Here is a 22,704-nt window from a genome sequence, read left to right as displayed (position 1 = left end):
GGGGCCAGCGGGCTGAGCTGGTGATCTGGGTTTCTGTCCGCTGGCCCCTGCCAGCCAGGGGTCCCGGCCGCCGGCCCGCTCAGCCCGCTGTTGGCCCGCGGTTCTGTTCATCCAGGCTGGCAGTGGGCTGAGTGGGGCCAGGATCCCGGCTGGCAGCAGAGAGCCGCCAAAAATCAGCTCGCATGTGTGCCTTTGGCACATGTGCCATAGGTTGCTGACCCCTGCTGTACAGGGTTGTACAGTATACACAAAACCATGTACAGTTTACTGTACTGTACTTTATGGGCGATTTAAGGGATTTTCAAGGGTAAACTTGACTATATGCAATTTTCACCTTATGCATGACTTTAGAACCTAACCCCCGCATAAGATGCGACTCACCTGTACTGCTCTGTGGCAAAACCTGAAGAAGCTCAGAAATATGGAGGATGTTGTCATTTTCTGAAAGTTAGACAAGGTTTGTGGTTTTTTTTGTATTTTTTAACACCTAAGGAGTAGAATTAAAAATTGTCATGTCACCTTTTTAATCTGCTAATGAATGACCAAGATGAACAAAGGAAAACATCACCTTGAACAGCAAGATCTTACTGATTTTTATTTTTTTACTTTTAATATTAGACCTAACAATAACAATTAAATTTGTTTAGCATACAGCTCTGGTGTTTAAAGGCTCTACCTGTTAGTTTGAAAAATGGATTGACGGGAAGATTCTACGGGTGTGTAGTAGCACTGATCACTGCGGAAGCATAAAGGAATGATAACCTGCGTGTCACTCATATGTAACCATACATCAAAGCAGTTGGTTTGAATTTGTAGCAAACAAATAATCTGGAGAGAGACTCTTTTTAGTGAATCTGTTTATTGCTGCCTTTGAACTATGTTTAAAATTTTGCAGTGCAGCAGGCATTAATTACTGCATTCTTAACTTCGCACCAGACTAACCCTCTCATTATTCCATTATCTGTTGATTGGTCACATACTGGGAATCAAATATGTGTGACACTGCTTCCTTTCAGGAAAGTGAATGGAGACCTGTCCACACTGCTTTTCGAGTGGCAATGCGCTTTATAACTACTTTTTGAGAAGTAGGTGACTAATTCTGGGGAAAGCCACAGTCCCGTACAGTGATAAATGTAGCCTAAAGAAGTTGAGTGCAGCACAGCCATCCTGGCTCTGTGAAAATGTATACTCTCTCCTAATCCCATAGGAATTTATTTATGTTAATTACTTGGTTACTGTATACTTTTCCTAACCTTTCAATGACCTGATCTTAATGAGGCCCTGCCAGACAGGAAGAAAAAGAAATTCTGCAAAAGCAGGGCAAAGTTGGAGCTGCCTGAGGGCTTTGTGTGTCTTCCCTCTTGTAGCATGTGCATTTTAGCTTTCAAATAACATATCCAAAGAACGGGTTTCAGAGTAGCAGCCGTGTTAGTCTGTATTCGCAAAAATAAAAGGAGTACTTGTGGCACCTTCGAGACTAACAAATTTATTTGAGCATAAGCTTTTGTGAGCTACAGCTCACTTCATTGGATGCATCCAAAGAAGTTTTCTTTCTGAATATCGATCTTCTTTAGCTGCTGAGTTCCCCAGATCATGTTTCTCCACACTTGACTGCAGGCCTTCCACTGAGCCGCTTTCAAACTGTCAGAATAAATGGCCTTTAAATGATTTACGGAGGGGTGGTATAAATTAGGGGCTACTGAAAGCAAAGAACTGGGATTTGGGGCTACTATGTTCTATTCTTGGCTCTGAAGCCTCACTTCATGTGAAAGTCACTATGGTCCTGTCTTAATGGGTCAACAAGGAAAGATATGGCTTCCTTTATGTTAAGGTTAGCTTCATAAAATTAGTTTAACATGACTGAAAAGCCCTTTAGGGATGCCTACGCTAGGGAAAAGGCTTTTTTTTTTTAAATGGCTAGCTCACTCACCTCTTCCTACAGTAGAGCAGGCCTTAATGCTGATTAAAACAAAGCTAGTATATTTGTAGGTGTTCAAAGAGTTTTGAATCTGAGTACAGCTATTGAACAGTCCATGTTTTATGGGTACTTGAGTGATTACCTATTGCATTGCAGTTTGGCACATTAAATAAGTGTATGTCATTAGATCTTTGCCAGGTAACTCAGAGCTCACTTTTGAGGGTGGGGAGAGAAGTCGGTTGTAAAATGTGTGCATTTGTCTTTGAGACAATCTTGAACAAAGAGGGGAACTTCCACGTGCTAGACATCTTTAAAAATAAGCAACTTATCCAGGTGCCTAAGGTGGATTTAGGAGCCTAATTTTAGTTACCTGTTGGAGATTTTGGCCTCTGAATCTTGTCTGTTCTGAAGTGAAAGCAGGTCTCACTACAATAGACTCATTTCTTGATAAGCTTGCTTGTCCCAATTTTTTTTCCGTGTGTGTGTGTGTGTGTAAAATCTAAAATCAAAATTCAAATGGAAACAGTAGGGGAATAAGCTGTATCTCTTCAGTTATTATACTCACAAAATACTGAACATATAACAAAGTTTTATTTTAGCTGTTTCCTCAGGTGAATACCTTGAGCTTTTTGCTATTTTCCTGTACTGACCATTCTGATTCAAAACTTTTGTTGATTGGTTTTCTGACCTACCTTAATGTTCACTCTCCTTGGCCTCTGCTTTTCTTTTAACTTTGTACTCCCACGCTCTCCAGCTGTCATGAGTCTGAATCCTAACGTTTCATTAATCCTGTTTTGTTCTAAATCTGTAAATGGATTGTAAATATCTGGGTCTTTTCCCACTCCAGCTATTCGTGTAGCGGAGTGAAGTGGAGAAGTATTGTCTTTTCAGGCTGAGGGTGATGTTCTCTGGCCCTCAGCACAAAGGATGGAAATCCAAAAACTGATATCTGCAGACGGAGGTCACCACTGTGGAGGGAAAAAGAACTGATGAATAAATGAGTGTTTTGGTTATATCTGCACTCATGCTTTTTATCACATTTCCAAAGGGTGAATGCAAAGGGGTGGCAGATAGCGCTTGTGTAGACTCAAGAGGAAAGGTAGTCTTGTTAAAAGAAGAAAGGCCAGTGGCTCGGGTGCTAGCGTAGCATTTGCGAGACATTCGTTAAGTCCCTGCTGCCGGACTTCGTGTGTGACCTTTAGGCCATGTCTGTGCTGCTACCGCACAGCTATGACAAGGCAGCTGTGCCACAGGAGTGGCAGGGTGTAGGCCAGTGGTGGGCAACCTGCGGCCCACACTGCTTCCCGCAGCTCCCATTGGCCGGGAACGGCAAACTGTGGCCACTGGGAGATGTGGGCGGCTGAGCCTGTGGACAGTCAGTGTAAACAAACTGTCTCGCAGCCCACCAGTGGATTACCCTGACGGGCCGCAGGTTGTCCACCACTGGTGTAGACCCTTCCTACGTCAACAGAAGGGTTGTTCCTATCAATGCAGTTCATCTACTTCTCTGAGAGGCACTACTGCACCTTCACCAAGGATTAGGTCGCCCTAACAACGGCACTCAGGGCACGATTTCTTTTCACAACCCTGAGCAATGTAGTTATGTCAATCTAACTGTTAAGTGTAGGCCAAGTCTTAGTTTCTCTGTGCCTCCATTCCTCATCTGTAAAATGGGTATAGTAGCACTTCCCTGTCACAACAGGGGTGTCTGAAAGGATGAAGACTGCGAGTGCTGAAATACTATCGCAATGGAGGCTATTGGTTAAAACAACAGTGTGTTGACTACCCTGGTCCTCCAGCATTGCTACCACTTGGGTAGCAAAGATAGAAACTTAAAGAAAAATGCTAAATGTGGGTGGCTATAGAGACTTGATGTGCAGCTAGATTCCGCAGAGCTGGGTTGGACAGAGACAAGCAATGCTTGGAATGGCAGAACAAAGGTCAGAAACTCTGTAGCATTTCTTAATCCACTTGCCCAGAGCACCTCTCCAATTTTATTGTAGGCCTCATACCGCTGCAGGCCATATAGTTATTGAAGTATGTTTCCATTCAACCAAGAAGGTAATATTTATCCACCAGATTGATAGAATGTTTAGAGGAACAATTTGGCTCCGCATTGGGAGTCTCTTCTGACTTCCTTAGCAAGTGCTGCGTATTAAATATAGTATATATAGGGCTATGTGCAAAGAACCCTTTCTCTGTATCTGTTTTACGCCCTATGAGTTTGAAAACATACTGTATTTAAAAATTTTCCCCCATGGATAGGTATGTAAAAAAATACAAGAATACTAGAAGCACGGGAACTCTCCATTGGAAGGAAAAGCCTAAGTACATGGTATAAGCTTCAACTTGCCAGCTTGTTTCTGGGATCCAGACCTTCCATGTCTAGCTTCAGATAAGGACTTTTTTTTTCCCCACAGGGAAGTTGTGAAGGATGGAAAGTAGGCCTTTCCAATGGCAGCCTTAACACAGTAGAACATTACAACGAATGTGTATAATTAAAAAAGATTTAGACTTTGATAAACAGTTTTAGTGTTGAAAAATAAGACTTCTGGTGCAGGATGTCAAAGGGAATTCACTTTAATCGCAGCTGACTTGTCCATATTGAGAGAGAATGCATCCATCTGAGTGATTTAGGGCTTCTCTATATACGTTGGGAAAATTTTCATCAGTGTAACTGATGAATTGATCTAATTATATTAAAATTAGATCAAATTAAAATTGATCTAATTATATTGGTGCAAACTTCTGATTTAAATCTTTTCAATTGATTCAGGTTTCCAAGTGTGAACCAGATCTAAATCTAGCAGTGACTAACCTTTATGGTAAATTATTTTAGGACATTTCTCCACTGTAGAGTTAATTGGGATCGTTGGTACCTGGGTTAGCACAGCCTGGGTATGTGAGCAGCCACTCTGCAAAGAAATACCTGAGTTTTGTGTCCTGGCTGTTGCCCAAGCTTTAGGCTATACCCCAAGATGAGCCATCAGCCCTGGCTGAAATGCGAGAGAGGGGGATTTGTGTTTTGAAGGGTAGGGGAATTAAGGATAAAACATGAGTGAGAGCTGGAGGTAACTCTGAAGTGAAAACATACCTTAAAAGTTGGTGTGTAAAAGGGAAATGACAGGGTTTTTAAAAACTTCTTTAGCCACTATGAAAGCCTGAAAGGGTGTGGATTTTTCTTGTTAAAATAAGTAAATTAAATAGGCATTAGTAATTCAGGACTTGTTGGCAGTGAGACTTTGGTGATGCAAGTATTTGTTCTAATCACTAGGCAACACAACTTCAAAAGTACCGCTGAAGCAATTTATACTTTTTAAGGTGTATTCCTTCCCCCCCCCACACACGCAACCCAACATATTGTGTGTGCATATTAAAAAAACAAAAACAAAAAAACACATGGGCATATGGGTAGTGGTGTTGATAGTCTTGGTATCATGGCAGGATTCTTCTGTTTCGAGCAGTTGTTTAAAGCTTTCTGAATATTTGTAATTTTAAGTGTCCACTTGCCCGTTCCAGTGAAATTGGTGATGTTAATCTCTTCATTGCTCCCTTTTTAGTTCTGCTAGGATCTATTCAATCGTTACCATGACGAGGGTGCCTTGCAAGGCATATGACCGAGGTTGAGGAAGGGTGTTATGGTCTTGTCTTTAAGCTTGTAATTTGACCTAACATAGCAGTTGCAGTATTGAGCTTCTCTCATTTAGGTGGCCAGCATTGTAGAAGGGACTAAGAATACTTTGGTACCTACTTGGTTAGAGACCCATGGAGTGTCAATGCTGCTGGAGAAGAAAACTGGAGGGACATATTTGCACTAGAAAGAGCTGAAATTCTGGCTAAAATGATATACAGGCACTCATCTTCAGCACATCATTCATGAAAAGAATGGGTTAAGTGCATGTGTTAGTTGATTTCTTGAAGCAAGTTTTTACTTGACAGTAACATGATTTTCCTGATCAGTCTATCTATATACTGTAGCATGCTCAGAAATTGAGGTGTTTTCCTGTCGCTTTCCATGAGAAATCTGGGAGAATCTGAGTTTTTAAACAAAGAAATTGAATAAATTTATGTCAGTGGTGGCTAAAACCCCAACATTACCAGAAAGGCATTTGTCAATAGACAAGTGACGTGTGTATTTTTAATAAGTTACAGTTTTTATGTGGACTCCATTATATACTCAATCATTAAGAGTACACATTTTAAATTAGACTGTTATTTAAAGCAGTTACAGTTTGAGTTAGCACTGTAGCTACTGCCCTGTTCTCGCTATATTTAAATAGCAAATGCTTAAGTTCAAAACAGTTTTTTCCCCAAAAAGATAACTTGCTATAGAAATGGCTTGTTTTTTCTAGTATGCATTTCTATTACCTGAAAAGTTAAATGTCACAGTACATAGTTTAGCAGATTGCTTTGCTTAGATACATGCTTATCTTGGATTTCTGTTCACTTCTGAAACCCCGTGCAGTATGAAACTCTTGAAATAGGAGCAGATTCTCTTTTCATATTGAAATACAGTTTTCCTACAGAATGCATTTGCATCTCCCAAGATGTGCCACCAAGCTTTCTGCTATGTATAAAAATGTTAATGAATTCCAACATCTGCTTCTATAAGATCCTGAACAAATGTTCAATAGATAAATTATGGTTAAGTAGATGCAGTCAATCTAATTCAAGATGGCTGCAAAGATGGGGTTACTTAGTTTTAAGGCAGAAAGCAAATTCTAAATCAGAGAAGTAGATGGATGGTTAAACTCAAGAACAAGTTGTTTAGACCACTTGTTTGTTTTTCGGTTTTAACAAAAAGGCCTTTGGTGTCTTGAGACTTCTCTGGAAGTGTATTAGTGTTTTCTTAATTTATCTGCACTTGTGCTGCAGGGAGCTGCCTTTGTGTATCCAAAGGAAGAACGGAGTTGTGGGTCTTGCTGATATTTGATCTCTGGACCAAATTTTAAATCTCTTGTCTAACAATATCCTAAGGCTTTTGTGATCGGGGGGTTGATGTGTACTCCTTCAGCTACTGATAGCTGTTTGAATACTAGAACAAAAATGTACAGATTTAGCAGAGGGAAGATAGACCTGTATTTGTTCTTGTTCTTTCCCATTTCTCATTGCACTTTGTATCCTCTTATTTTGCATTATACTTTATAGGCTCTTCTTTTTACAAACTTCTTTATGGTGACTGATTTTAGGTGTGGGGGGGTTGTATTTACACATTTACAACCATCTGAGCCTGAGCTGCCCTGCAAAAACTACCCATTGCTGATGACAAGACTCCGCACTGGGTAAGCTGAATATGGAATAACATCAGCAAGGGTAAGCAAAGGCCAGTGGTGGTCTGCACTGTTCTAAAAACATGCTTAAAATCGGCTTGGATTTATTTGGATGGATTTTGTGGGGGAGGAATTTTGTGCTGCTTTTTAAAGCACTGGGATTATTTATCTGCGACAATCGAAGTAGCACCAATAGGACCCACCAAGGGTTTTGGGTCCTATTGTGCTAGGTATTTTACTGGGATGCGCTAATTAAAAATCTGTGCAATTTTTTATTTTCTAAATTTATATTAATACCACATAGAATAATCTTATAAATGTTCTGTGCTATATGGAAACAAGCTCCTTTTGAGATTCTTGCACGGAAAATATTACTTAATTGCAAATTAACTTCACTTTTCAAATTTTTATATATATGTATTTTTTGGTCTGACTCTGTTCCTAAACCTTGGAATGTGATATAAGTCCTCATGGGGAGGTGGGCTTATCCTTTGGGAGATTCGTTTAGGATTCCAATACCTTTGGCTGGGTCAGTTTCACTAAGTCTTTAAGGAAAGACAACATTGGTGACACAACTTCATAATAGTGCAAGCGTGTACCCATCTCTATAAAGTTTGCTATTGTCCTAAGTTGTATGGGCCTCCTTGGCTTGCATGTATCTAGTGTTGGTATTTGGCATATTAGAGTTGCTCTTAAAGACAAGGAAGCTTATATTGAAATATACCTTATATTCAGATCATGGCAAGACGTCATCAGACCTCACTTCCTGCCTTCTTCCCTTGCCCCAATAAATACTTCTGGAGCTCACAGTTCACCAGTGCACCAGAGCTGCACACCTTTGTCTTGCACAGATAGACCAAATACAGTGTTTGCACAGACCCTGGCAGTTTGCATATACACCACCTGATCAGTTTTGGGTTTAAGTCCACAAAACTCCAGCTAGCCCCACTAGGAGAGCAGGTTCCCCATGCTGCATGATGGATCTGTGAATTCTACATGCTTACTAATGCACAACTAGTGCCAGGATCCTTTGAATCTTGGTGACCTTGGGCTGAGTTTGTTTGTTTTTTTGAGTCAATTTTGAAATCCATCTTTAATTTTGTAATTTTTTTTTAGGCAAATTTGAAGAAAAGGAGGATCGCGTTCCAAAGCTGGAGCAGCTAAATAACTTGGCTTACATGTGCAACGTGAACGTGGTGCTAAACAAAAAAGACCTGCTCAAGATGGAACTGCTACTCTTGGAAAACTTCAACTGGAACCTCTGCCTGCCGACTCCAGCACACTACATTGACTACTACCTCTTCGCTTCTGTTGGTGAGAAGGACCTTCACAATGGCTGGCCCATCACCTCCCTGACCAAAGTCAAAGCTTTCATGGAGAAATATGCTTACTACTTCCTTGATTTCTCAGTGCAAGGTAATCTCTCAGTCCAACTGTGAGAGGTGGAATGTGTAGAGATTTACCTTTGAGTAGTTTTCCAGTGGGCTAATGGCAAAAATCCATAGCAGACAAAGGCTTTTAAAACTGGCACAATGTAGGTGCAATAAAAATACCTGCAAAGAGCAATATCTTTCCTCCATATTGCTACAGACTGCAAATGGTGCATATTATCAAAGGCACTTCTAGGGAAAGAACCCTTCCCCTAGAAGAGTCCTTATGGCCCTCTTTGCAAGCATCTAAAGCAGGTTGGAAATGCCCAGCCCTAGAACTTTTCTGTGATGCCCCTAGTGAGAGTCACTAGAAATGGGGGTTGTGGATTTTAACTTCCTCCCTGAGGGTGAGATGTTTTGGAGAGCTGCTAAAAAGCCAAAGGGGCTCACTGTCTTGGCTGCAGCAAGATTTGAACTAAGGTGTATTTTTGATTCTTGAAAAATTGGGTTAAACTTTAAGTGCCCAACCTTGTTTTAGTTGAGACCCTTCCTAGAAACTTGATTAGGAGTCAGAAAATGCCTTCAACTTGCATGAAATGGAACACATCCAAATGGCTTGCAGGGGATAGACGCCCACAGCAGGGTCATAGTTTGAAATGTTTCATCCTGATTTGTGGAGGCTTTGACTGGGCACAAAATGCCACTCTTCAGCCTGTGTATCAAATATGAAGACTTAACTGTTCACCTCTGTGGGCATTTGGCCTATAGGTTTAACTTGGTCCACCTTGCTGCATGTGCACAGAGTGAATGGAACTCGGAGTGAATGGTGATCGGTCAAAGCGTAATATTATTTTTAAAATTTCTTTAGATTATGCTTTCCTCAACTTTCGACCATCTCTGATTGCTGCTGCTTGTGTGTGCGCCTCACGCATCTGTATGCAGATTTCTCCCTCCTGGACCACACAGCTCCAGCTGCTAACGTGTTATTCCTGGGAGCATCTTGCCCAGTGTATCGAAATGATGCTAATGTAAGACTGCTGGACCAATGTAACCTATTCCTCAAACTCTTAATAGACTTTCTATTACTCTCCAAAAAAGTAGAGATGAAAAGACTCCAAATGGCATTTAGTGTAGCAGTAATTAAGATCACATGAGATTAGTACATCTCAACGCATATCAGCAAAATTGGGGATTGGGGCAATCTTCCTAAATATTGGTGCAGTGGTAGCACATGAATCCATTGAATCAACCAGAATGGTAATCAATTCATGCAACTGGGTGGGTAGGCTGCACAAAATTTGACTTCCGTTATAGCTTCTGTGTAAGTAGCTATCCATCCTTTGCGAGGTTACAGCAATACTTCATACATTAAGAAGCGTTATAAAGTGATAGCAATATTCCCCTTCCAGTAAAGACATTCCAGAACTATTCACTTTCTCTGTCTGTCTCACTCACTCACTAACTACCCCCAGGAGAGGATGTTGCTTGTCCTGTTGTGATAGGCTGGACCGCCGTCATGATCTATGTGGACGCAGGCAAGTCCTGCTAGCAGAGACTGAAAAGGATTCCCTTATTGGTACTCTGCATTTATGGGGTCTTGATGCACAATATCAAGCTGCACGTTTTAAATAATAGCTGCACGTTTTAAAAGATCTCTCCACGCTATAGACCAAATGTACCAAAATGCCCACTGAATGTTTTAATGGTGCAGAATGGTCGTTAGTAGATAGAAATGGTAAGTCTAGTCAAAGTGCCGACAGGGGAAATATGAACATTAATGAGCACAGGAAGTTCTTTTTATCTCTGACCTCTGCAGGCTAATAAGCACCCAAATCCTATGCCCATTAGGGTCAATGGGAAAACTTTGTACTGACTATGTAGGAACAGGCTGGCAAGGGGAAAATTGAAAATCAATTTGTAGAAACTCCTCAGATATTTACACCCATTCTGATAGCTTGCATTTGCTTGACAACGCTATGCTTTAATTTTTGTTTTCTCTAGATATTATGAGAATGATGTCAAAGAAGCCAGCAACTTGAAAAAACAAGTAACCTTGCAGCAGCAAGTAGTGGGAAGTGTGAACCAACAAACCACAACTCAGGTCCTGTTTCAGCAATCTAGTTATCCCCCACTAGCCCAGCACTCAACTACCCTTTCACAGTTCCAGTCTCCAGTGCAGGATTTGTGCTCTGCTTACCGTGACTCCTTGCAGGCCCACAGGCCCAGCAGCCTACTCTCTGAGAGTGCTAGCACCTCACTACATTCTTACTCTGCTCTGCAGGCCAGCCTTCAACCTTCTGTGCAAACTCTGCCCATCCAAGGACCTATCACGATGCAGGTAGCTATAGCAACAGAACCTAGACACTGCATCTCCATGGCCTATGGCAGCAGCTATTTCAGTGGACATCACTCCTACACAGCCAGGTGTTTTGACAGATGACTGTCTAGAAAAATGGTGACGTGAGTAAAGTCTGAACAAAGGGCCCCATGGGATGAGACCCAAATGTATATCTGCAGCGAAAGGAACAGGAACACAAAGGAACAGAATCTTTACAACTACTTGATTCTGAAGACGTTTGCTCTTGAGACCCTTTTCAATGTAGGTGCCATTCCTGCAAGGATTGGGGTGTTGTCTTTTAATAAGACTGAGAGAAACAGCAATGCAATAACATACATCACTTTAGGTTGTCACTTTGAAAAGCATCTTGTGTAAGAAGTTATACCCTATGGGGCTTACTAGCTTAGCCTTCTGTACAGCAGGCTCCAATTAATCACAAATGCTAACACTTGTGATTTTAAAGGGTTATTTTGAGCAGGAATGCCTGGAGGGACTTCTCAAATAACATTCTTGTGGGAGGTTATTGTTGAAAGTGGCGTCTATCCAAAGGTCTCTCTGACAGTTTATTCCACTGGAAACTACCACTAAAAATGATGCTATAGAAGCTTCTTGATGCTATCTGGATGAACAATCCCAGTCTGTGCAAAATCTGTGTAAAATGTTGTTTTCCCTTTCCTTGACCTGGAGTGAAAGCAACCCGGATGACCATCAAATCCTCTTTGCCTTAAAAGTCCTCTTGGATTTGGGTGCTGTGCCACTGAACAAAACCTCTCTGCCTTCATGTAAAAAAACCTCAATCTTAAATCACCTTTAGGATTTTTAAGATGCTGCTGCCTTATGTGACTGGATATAATTTGTTTAGTAAAATTGTTTACAAGCTACATCAGGGATCTAATGTTACTTGAAGAAAACCCCTTGGAAGAAAATTCTTATATATACACTGAAGGGGTTCACTGCCTTCAGTTTAGTATTTTTGGGGATTAATATATTGTGGTCAAAGTGAAGTTTAGGACTGAAGAACTTGTACTAATGAAGAGGAGGTGGAGAAGGGGAACCAGTTAATTCTACCATGGAAATTAGGAATGGTTATGCCTTTATTCTAAGACTGCAATGTTAGGCTATACAGAACTTTGGTCTTTAAGCATCTTGGAGCATTCTAGCAAAACTGAGTTAAGGGTACTAGTAATTTAACTGAAATGAGTATACCTGCTACCATGTATCCAAAGGGTTATGTTTTTAAAATCATTTTGAGCTGGAACTTCCTGTGTTTGGTCAAAAATTCTATGTAGGATTTGTGTGGTAATGTAGATAGTTACAAGTAACATGGAGACTTCTACTTGGGTGTAGAACATTCACTTGATAGGCAACCACCATTCTGTAGTTGCTGAAAGCCAGTATTCTTTTTTAAAGGTTCTCAGGACAGCAGTATAGACAATGTGCAATATGCTTTTACTCTGATCTGTGGCAAATGCTGTTTTTTTTAAATATCACGTTAGACAGTGCTGTTTAAGTTATATTTTTAGAGAATGTAGTTTTTAAGGGATGTGTTGGGGGGTGGAGGGCAAATCTCTCTCAAAAATAACCTGTCTGCTAACATTTGTTTTAACGATGAGGGTCTCCTTAAAAATATTGCATACTATAATTTTGAGTCACACAGTAAGATGACCGTGTCCTTAGCAGAACAGGCTAGGAAAGTTTAAAATCTATTTCATTTTTAAAATTTTTTTTTTTAAGTTACAAATCCTAACAAAACTGAAGAGGTAATGCCTTACAGAAATTAGTTTAGCAACTTAAAGAATTTAGTTCACTCTTTTTTTATTCTGTTTGTGTATTTATATGGAACTTTTTTCCACAAGGTTTTAGCGTATCTTAATGACTGTTATAGTCGGCCATTCAGCAGACTGTAAAGAACCTCTTAAACATGCAGGGAATATTTTGGTACTAGGGCATTTCTGACTGTGGAATCCATGTGTTTTTTTTGTAACCTCTCTAGAACAGGTCATATGAAGTCTTGTGTTTGACAGTCTGCAGTCACTCTTTAGTGACCATTTCCACTGCTAGCTTGATGAAGATTGTTCAATAAACAAAAGACCTGTATCTGACTACTTATTTGTTAATACTGTCTACGTTCTCACAGTGTATGTCTCCTAAAAGGAGCCAGTGAACTTCTGCCCCCACCTTGCACAGAGTAATCCCTTGGTCAAGTATCTGTGTATAGAAGCTATAGCTGTCGACAGTGCTTCCTGGGACACAACAGAAAAGTACTCTTGGCAAGTGTGATACGCAGGATGAATTAACAAATGGTATTTCCATGGTTTAGGAAACCTATGCAGGAAGGCTTTGCAAAAAGGGAATTGTAAAGGATCAGGGAGGTGCTACTCACTGCTTGGGAAGTGAGGAACTATTCCAAGTGTAAGATGTGGCAGCATACAAGGAAGCAAGAAGTGAATCAGGGAAGCAGTCTAAGGAGCAATTAGAAATGATGCAGTGGGACTGAGGGCATGTGGTGAAATGACCGCTTATGATGTGATGTGACCAATACATTTCTTGGGCATCCTATCACGCTGCTTATGCGATTTTAATTCTGAATTGGAGAATATGCCTCTGCAATTTCTTTCTTTCCTTCATGGTCACTTTTCTCTACACATGTCCTTTCCCTGGCTTCTCTCAATTTTGCTCTTTATGTCCTGTGTATAGATGAGCCCCAAAACAAAGCTCTGAAAGAAGCATATAGAGGTTTTTCAGAAAAGATGGGCTAAAAAGCCCAATGTTGCCTCTTGTTTTGGGAGAACATATCTTCTGCAATGCCTCTGAATGCTGGCAGGAGTTCCACTTTAATTTTCTGGCTAGTGTACATTTAAGCCACACCTAATTTTGTGTGTGAATTTCCTTTTGTCTTTAATGAAAACATGCCACCTGTGGAAGTAGCTAAAGTAGGAAAGCTCAGACAACTGTAATGATTAGGTTTACAGTTACATGTCACTTACATAGCTGCACAAAAAGCTGGGTGAGTTTTTAAAGCTTAATAGATGTTACAGGACATTTTTAAAAATTCACTGGTAATTTTTTAAAAGATAGAAGTGGGTTGCAAAATTAGATGAGAAAATTCAAAAGCTATTTTTTTTTCTTAACACTTATGAATCTTGATATGTAGCAGGTGTATATGGGGGAAAGCGTTCCAGTGATTAGGAAGACTACAGTGAGTTCACTAATTGAGATCTTTATGCTTTGGAGCTAACATAGACATTCCTTATTTAGTTTTCTATAATGTTTTGCGATAATGGCTTTGACTACTCCCCAGACACAGCTTGATCTCTCTGTTCTAGCCACTGTCCAAAACGCTTCATATAAAGTTATTTACTGTTAAAAGTTGGTTAATACTCTGTGATCAAAGATAAATTACTGCTGAGGGTTTGATTAACATTACAAGCAGATATTAAGGTCTGTTGCTTTATTGAGAGCTTGAACATACTCTTGACACTTTTGCTAAACAAGTAGTCTTTGATCTGATGTGGTTTTGTTTTTCTTTTTAATTCTTATAAATGTCAGAATCTGTTCCTCACGGTACTTTTGTGTTTGTTGACAGCACTGTGAAGGCAAAAGGAAATAAAGATATTGTCAATCACCCTTTTAAACATATAGTAAACTCTTCAAACAACTTCTTGCTGAAGTTGGAATATTTCAAATTTGGTCATTTAAATAATCCTTGCAAAATTCTCCCTGCCCCTCACTTAGGGTACTTAAATTATTATTATTATTATTATTTATTATTATATATATATATTTTTTACAAGTGAAAATCACTCTTGATCACTCCCACCAAAGGGGCAGTAGAATATAATGTGCACAATCTCGCATGGCAGTCTTAAGACACAGCTGGAGACATAATAAGCAAGAAACTTCCTTTTCCCTGAATTAACTTCTGTCTCCCTCTACGGAACATCTCCCTCTACTACCTCCTTACCTGCCCATATATTCTTTTGATGTTAGGTAGTAGCACTGAATTACTGAAGTGGGTTTTAGCCCATGAAAGCTTGTGCCCAAATAAATTTGTTAGTCTCTAAGGTGCCACAAGGACTCCTTGTTGTTTTTGTGAGTACTACTGCAGGTGTCAAGTGTCTCCTTAGTGTAAAAGACAAGACAAGGTGAGGTGAGTGTCCTGCTTTAAAAAGCACTTCAATAAATCCTCAAAAATCTGCTTTACTTGCCTGGCAAATCAGACTGCCTGGCAAATTGGTTTGAGTGTCCGATTTTTGGCAGCAGGCGTAAGTTTTTTGCTCTCTGACCTTTGGCGGGGCATGCACTTTTCTTCAGAACCCAACTTTTGAAAATGTGGCTTTAATTTTTGGGGGGTTGAAATGCTCTGTGTGAGTTCCCAAGCAGTTCTGTCTTCATGAGACACATTTTAAAGCTAGCATGGATCATCGAGAGGAGGGATAGCTCAGTGGTTTGAGCATTGGCCTTCTAAACCAGGGTTGTGAGCTCAATCCTTGAGGGGGCCATTTAGGGTTCTGGGGCAAAATTGGGGATTGGTCCTGCTTTGAGCAGGGGGTTGGACTAGATGACGACCTGAGGTCCCTTCCAACTCTGCTATTCTATGAATCTATTGTTTGGAACTATCTTGCAGGAGTTTAAACTTCCAAACCCTGCTCTCCCAACTCCTTTAATAAAGCATCAGTTCTTTGCATCTTTTTAAGGTCTTGTATATCCAGCTGTTAGGACTCATTTAGAAGCAGGTCTCCCCATTTCCCCCCCCCCCCCCCACTGTCCTGGCAGGGTTCCATCAACAGAATTGTGTCTACAATACAATGACATCATTTGGTTCCCTCTGAGAGAGAGCTTTGTTTTTGAACCGTGGGGGCGGGGAACATGTTGGTGTCAGGTCCCCAAGAAATCAATTTCAAATCTTATCACATTCTTATATGGATCCCAAGAATCAATTCCTAAGACTAAACTTTAACTTGCTCTTACTTTTACTATTCCTCAGCATAAGCAAATGTTCTGCTTTAAATGAAAATCAACTCTCCAAACACCTTCTAAATAGTGTTTAGCCAGGGCAGGGCAGGATTAATATAGACCTACCTGATCTTAGAAACTTTTGCCATATAGTAATGTCGGTTAGAGGAGTGGAGGCTTCTTGTGATATTTTTATGCCAGCAAAAGCCCTGCTATGGATACAATTACACTGGAAAAAAGTGTGGTGTTGTTGCATAGCTTATTTTGTTCAGGGAACTGGCATAAGCTATACTGCAAAAGCACAACAAGTTGCATCGATATCAGGAGGCTTTGCCAGAATAGCTATACTGGCAAACCTTTTTTAGTGGAGACACTGCCTAAACCCCTCCCCCAGCACATTCCTATGTATCTGTGACCTACTTCCTCACCTCTGGATTATGGCACAAGCCTATTTCTGGGGCTTTGTAGCCTCTGGTGACCCTTCTATATGGCCAGGAAAACTAAGAGCTGGAGTTGAAGGCTAATTTGTCAAGCATGGAAAGCGGTTAAGGAATACAGCCTCCGCCACAGCTTGCTGGCATAAAAGCAAAAGGGACTGCAGGGAAGGAAGACCAGGAATGGTGAGTTGGGCCTTTGGAACCTTGCATAGCTTAAAGCCTCTGAGGACACGACTGGACAGTGAGCACTAGGCTCCTGCAGTATTAGCCATTTCCACTTCCCACTTCTGTGCAGTGCAAATTGGCAGTAATGAAGGGTGGAAATGGGAAGAGAAGAAGCTTATGTAAATGCAGGACAAAACAAACATCTGTGCTTAGTCACGTGGCTCGATGCGATGGGGCTAACCATCTGGCTCCAGATGGAAATGTGAAAACGTCCGCACAAGAACCGAAAAAGTTCATAGTCATTCTTAGCAACAGAACCCCCCCCCCCCCATGCATGAGTTCCAAGTGACTAGCACAGCTGAGTGTGCACGTACGACAAGCATATGGCTTCCTACAACAGGCCAGGGGCAGCTTTGGAAAAATATTTTCTTGTCCTTTAGAGCTTTGCTGGACAATAGAACATACAGCATTAATGGCCCAACCTTTCCAATAATGAGTTGCTGTTGACTTCACTCCGTTTTGTCTGTTAGTGTCCCCTGCTAATTTCTGTTCTTGAGAGCTGTGGAATTTGTCTTGCAGTGGAGTATAAAATGCTCAGTTCATTCCAGACTTAAATTTTCCCTTGTAGTAGTGACCCTGTGAGGTGCACGAGTGTTGTTTAACCCCCCATCTTGCACATACAGAAAAACTAAGGTAAAGAGGTTATGTAACTTGCCCAAGGCCAAAGAGAGCTGGAACTGGAATAGAGTTTTCCTGGTGTATGCCTGTCCTGTGCTCAGACCACTAATGACGAGATAGGTGCATTCTTCCTTTTTCTCTGCTGGAGCAGCTTATAGGTTCAAGCAATACAACACAACCTGTGTACACAGCTACTATTGCCATCACTTTACAGTGGTAAGTGTGGGAGTGGGGAGCCAGCTATATTGTTAATACTGTCCTCCTACAAATGTGACCATAATCTGTCCACTTTCTAGGAAGCATATAGATCTAATGGCACTTTGGGGAATGAGTAGGGGATAGATAACCCCACTGTCCTAGTCAACATACTCTTCTTTCAAGAGTAACAAGCTGCAATGTCCAATGCCCAGAGGCCTTATTCGCCACAAAATACACTGTTTACCTGTAGTTGCCACACTGAGTCTTGGGCAATCACTTACGTCTTGGGTATGTCAGGCACTGTATAATTCAAATCCTATTTTAGATTCACAAACCTTAATAGTTTAGGTTTTTGATGAGAGCAACCTTAATGTACATCTTGGCATTTTCTAGCTGGGGAATGCTTGACTTTGCGACCTTTTTTAATCCGTAACTTTATATTTCCTATTTTTGTTTTTACAGCTCATTCATGTGAGCAACCTTAACTAATGTTCACTGAAGATTTTTGTCTGTGAATGTCCTTAGTTTTTAAATATAAAATCTCTTGAGTGCTATTTAAATAAAGCACTTATGCAATGAAGACAACAAATGTGTATTATTGCTATTATCTTTGTGAAGCTCCATATTTCACCACTCTGTGCCATGCTGACCAGTATTCTGAAAGTAATTAAACTGTACTCAAACAAAACATGATTTTTTATGCAAATTCAGTTTTACTCCCACTTCTAAATGACATTTTAAAAAACCCTCAAAGTTGAATAGGGATGTCTATAATTTCCTGCTCTTTTTAAAGATAACCAAGCAATTTCGATTGATAAGAAGCCATAAACAATATACATGAACAATATCATCCTCAAACAGTCATAGTCTGCTGATGACCATTGTGCCAGCCAGAGAGACTACTGTTGGTAGTGTCGCACCAAGCAGCAATATTCAGTATTACAGCTGCTCTTCATGTAACTTTTCATGTAACACTTTTTGGGGGAAATACCAAACAATTACCCTTTGAAAAGAAACAATGTAACATCACAGTACAACCCCAAAAGAACAGAGCAGAAGCTTATCCAACCCATCTGCTGTCATTATTATAAGGTGGGTGCAGAGCTGATTGAAAGACCATACTCGCAGTAGTTATCAACTGTTTGCTGTCAAACTGGGAGGCGTTATCTAGTGGAGACCCGGAGGGGATAAGTCTTGGATCTGGTGCTCTTCAATATTTTAATTAATGATTTGGATAATGGAGCGGACAGTGTGCTTATAAAACTTGCAGGTGACACCAACCTGAAAGGGGTTGCAAGTACTTTGGAGGACAGGATTATAATTCAGAAGGGCCTTGACAAATTGGCATGAATTCAACAAGATGAATTTCAATAAAGATAAGTGCAAAATACTTCGCTTAGGAAGGAAAAATCAAATGCACAATGAGGGATAACTGGCAAGGAGGTAGTACTGCTGAAAAGGATCTGGAGTTACAGTGGATCACAATTGAATATAGGTCACCAATGTGCTTCAGCTATGAAAAAAGGCTACTGTCATTCTACAGTGTAATAACATGAATGTCCTATCTAAGACACACCAGATAATTGTCCTGTCTAACTGGCAAGGGTGAGGCCTAGATGGAATGCTGTGTCCAGTTCTGGGTGCCGCACTTTAGGAAAGATGTAGACAAATTGGAGAGTCCAGAGGAGAGCAACAAAAATTGCTATGAAGAAAGGTTTAGTCCTGAGAGAAGAAGACTGAGGGGAGACCTGATAGTCTTCAGATATGTTAAGGGCTGTTATGAAGAGCATGCTGATAAATTGTTCTCCATGTCCACTGAAGGTAGGACAAGAAGTAATAGTTTTAATCTACAGCAAGGAAGATTTAGCTTAGATATTGGGAAAAGCTTTCTAACTAGAAGAGTAGTTAAGCTCTGGAATAGGCTTCCAGTGAGGTTGTGGCATCCCCATGATTGGACTTTTTTAAAGACCAGTTGGACAAACACTTGTCAGTGATGGTGTAGTATGCAGTGTAGTTGTAACCATGTTGGTCCCAGGATATTAGACACAAAGTGAGTGAGGAAATATCTTTTATTGGACCAGCTTCTGTTTGTGAAAGAGGCAAGCTTTTGAGCTACATGGAGCTCTCTTTCGGGTCTGGGAAAGGTACTCCCAGAATCACAGCAAAATGCAAGATGGAACAGATCGTTTAGCATAAGTAGTTAGCCCTGCCACATCCCACCCCAAGAAAGGACAGTGGAGAGGGTCCTCCAAGCTGCCTAGAGTGGCTGTGTCCCATACAGTCAATCAGGGCCCTGCAGCCTAGTATAAAAACACTTGCAGGGCCAGAGGGAGTTCAGTTCCCTGCTGGTGCTGGCTGGCTGATAGAGCTACAGAACCTCAGACAGGGCAGTGCTGCCAGAAGCTGGGGAGAGTGAGAAGGAGCCTTGAGCTGGTTGCTGGGACCTGGAGTATGAGTGGGTGGGCCTGGGTCTCACCCACCCCCCTTTTAGCCACTGGGGAGAAATGGCCTGGAAGCCCAAGAGGGCAAAGACACATTCTCCAGGGAGCCCTGGGGCACTGCTCTCCCGGAGCAGGGACAATCTGAGAGAGAGAGAGAGAATATGCAGGCACATGCACTCAGCCAAGGGAGCGCTCATGAGAGGTGAGTGTACCCCGTTACACACACACCATTCATTCAATTGCTGAAATTTGGTTGAAAATTGGCATGTTTACATTTTTTTTTCTTTCTGTTTTACATGATCTGTACCTCAATATCCCACCTTTTTTGGAATGCTTTTTTTGTAATCTTAACTCTCACTACTGTGAAACCATAATTTGCCAAATGCCTGTTATCTCAGATTTGAGACTGTTGGTTAGTTGACTTGAGTCATACTTAAGGATAGAGACTGAGGCACCTGGCATATCATGCTACATGCCCTCTTGCCAGTTGCTACACTGTGCCTCAGTTTCCCCACCTGGAAACTGGAGATGATTACCCATGTTCAAGAGGCATGTTGTGAAACATAATGTTTGTGAAATACATTGTGTTCCTGCTGATAAATGCATTGTAGTATATTTCTGTTGGTCAGAATAAATTGTTTTATGTAATTCACTTGTTCCAAGTTTTAATTTAGATGCTCAATATTTGGGCTTTGTTTACCTATCAGTGCTTCTAATTCCATTATTCAGAATGCTGGTAAAATCTGAATCCCATGGCACTGGTATGGAACAAGTGCCCCCCCCCCCACTTCAGAATGAAAGTGGATTTCCCATGGTGTAACATTTCTCAGAAGTAGTTTTCTCCTATACACACTTTGATCAATTGCCTGCAGGGATTTTGCCAGTCCCTTCCTTAATTGCATCACAGCATGTTAACATTCCTTCAATAGTAGGGGCCTTCACAAGGCTAATAAAACATCAAAATTAAAAATATAAAAGCATCTTTGAAGGTAGAGGGTAGGAACAGTGATTCTTTCAATTCAGTTGTCTGCAGCCTGTTAATGTGTAAAGTAGAATTTCTAATTACTTTTCTTCTGTAAGTATATTTTCTTCACTGCTTCATGATTCTAAATTAATCTGTTTTTAATAGTGACATTTCCAGAATTTATGGTTAGGGTGAGTGGAATTATAATTAGCTTGACATACCACTTTCTTGTTGCCAGTACTGGAAGTATGGCCAAATATTCCTGACCAGAGCTCAAATTCATCCAACTTAAATTGGATCAAAAAATTAATTTCACTTGGCATCTTTTCATCTGTTCTTTGATATCCGGTTGTATAACCCCCTTGGAAAATACAAATACTACCTAGTCAAACTATCTCCAAATTGAATGAGAGAAAAGCATGAGCTAGGTGCCCATCTTTACCCTCTCACATCAATTTTACCCTGATAAAACAGCATTGACATAAATGGACCTGATTTACACCAGTGTGAAGGTAACATGGCCCTTTGATTCTAACTTTCCATGAAGATCTGAATGCATAATGTGGCTCTGAGTTCTCTCTCTATTTAACTCCCACCTCTCTACAACTGTATTTGTATGTGCATCCATATCCAAGTCTCTAAGGTATGTTGTGTGACTACATTTCATGTTTACATAATGTATTTCCTATGCTCATGCACCATTCTTTTCCAGTAATAATGTGAGCTATTCTCACTCTTAATTAGTTTTAAAACTTGTTTTAGTGTGTGGATCATATGACCTTTAACTTTTGTTGCCCTGTGCCAGTTAATAGCTAGTTGATGTTGAAATGCCTAAAAACTGAAATCATTATTCATGGGCTGGAGAAGGACTTTCCACAGAGGTTTACAGCAGTGTTACAAGTTTTCATACAGCAATCTATTAAATTAACACTTTGTACAGCTGGCAGAGTGTCTGAGTGAATGCTCCAGGGGACCTACACTAGAGGGCTGACCCCCTCAGCCTCGGGAAATTGTGATGGTGATTTGTGTCCCTATTGTTGACACAATCGTGCTCAGAAACTGATGAGCTGCTATCAAAAAATCAGGCCTGCAGTCTGGAGGTGGAGCATAGTGAGGATATGGAGGAGCATCCTTGGTGATAGGGGTAGGAAAAATCAATGCCCTGCCATCATTTAACAATATTATTGGGGAGGCTGAATTTCAACAGAAGCTTGTGGATCAGAAATATCTATTTGTTGTAAGCAGCAGAAGACTGTTCCAACCGTGCACAGCTTTCAGATCTGACTCCTGTTTCACCAGTTTAAAGTTCAGGATCTTTTCAACAAAGGTGTACTTCAGTCTTGGAATCAGAAGAGGTAATGCACGTGAGCAAAACTGGACAAGGTATTCTGTGGAAGCCAAGTAGAAAAGGTCTGGGAGGGAATCTAAACATCCTCCAAAAAAATCCTACAGTGGCTAACCACTTAGATAAAGAGGGGTAATGATAATGTAATCACAGTAGCAATGCTAGCAGATTATCACAGCCACACATATAACCAAAATACCTTCTTTTGAGACTGAAGGGGTTGATATCGGATGCACAAATGTGGTTTTTCAATGATGTGTCTTTAGCGAGACACAAAGGTTAAACCCCTTTCCCCTGTTCTTACCATGATAGTTGCTTTGAACAGAGTACTGCCTATCATGCCTAGTCAGAGGCCAAATAAGAAAACTATCAAATGGTTATAGACACCACTCACCTAGGCCACGCACAAAATGAATCCTGAAAGAATTAGACTGCAGCTCAGTCACTAGACATGTATGAGCGCATTGATTTAAATCTCATGGTTTTTGACTAGGGGTGTGTGCCAGAACCCTCAGTTACACAAAGGGTGAAAATATTAACATTGAAGTTGTCTGTCTTTGAAACAACTGTTCCCTCATTTGTTTGCAATAGAGACACAGAAAGAGATGGAGTTTCTAAAACTGA

At 40.7% G+C, this 22,704-nt stretch overlaps 1 protein-coding gene across 2 annotated transcripts in view; it reads left to right on the top strand.

The window, feature by feature from the left end:
• Nucleotides 1–12,998, top strand: part of CCNJL (cyclin J like) — a 47,525-nt gene extending 34,527 nt beyond the window's left edge. For both annotated transcript variants that reach the window (XM_084637436.1, XM_084637435.1), the window contains exons 4-6: nucleotides 8,305–8,604; nucleotides 9,427–9,586; nucleotides 10,560–12,998. In XM_084637436.1, the coding sequence (XP_084493562.1) occupies nucleotides 8,305–8,604; nucleotides 9,427–9,586; nucleotides 10,560–10,998 (899 nt within the window). In that variant the 3' untranslated portion in view covers nucleotides 10,999–12,998. The remainder of the gene's footprint in view (nucleotides 1–8,304; nucleotides 8,605–9,426; nucleotides 9,587–10,559) is intronic.
• Nucleotides 12,999–22,704: the final 9,706 nt, after the last annotated feature.

This window comes from Lepidochelys olivacea, assembly GCF_965140295.1.
Source record: "Lepidochelys olivacea isolate rLepOli2 genome assembly, chromosome: 8".
Classification (NCBI taxonomy): domain Eukaryota; kingdom Metazoa; phylum Chordata; order Testudines; family Cheloniidae; genus Lepidochelys; species Lepidochelys olivacea.
Note: the sequence above shows the minus strand (reverse complement) of the source record. Positions and strands in the feature narration are given on the sequence as shown.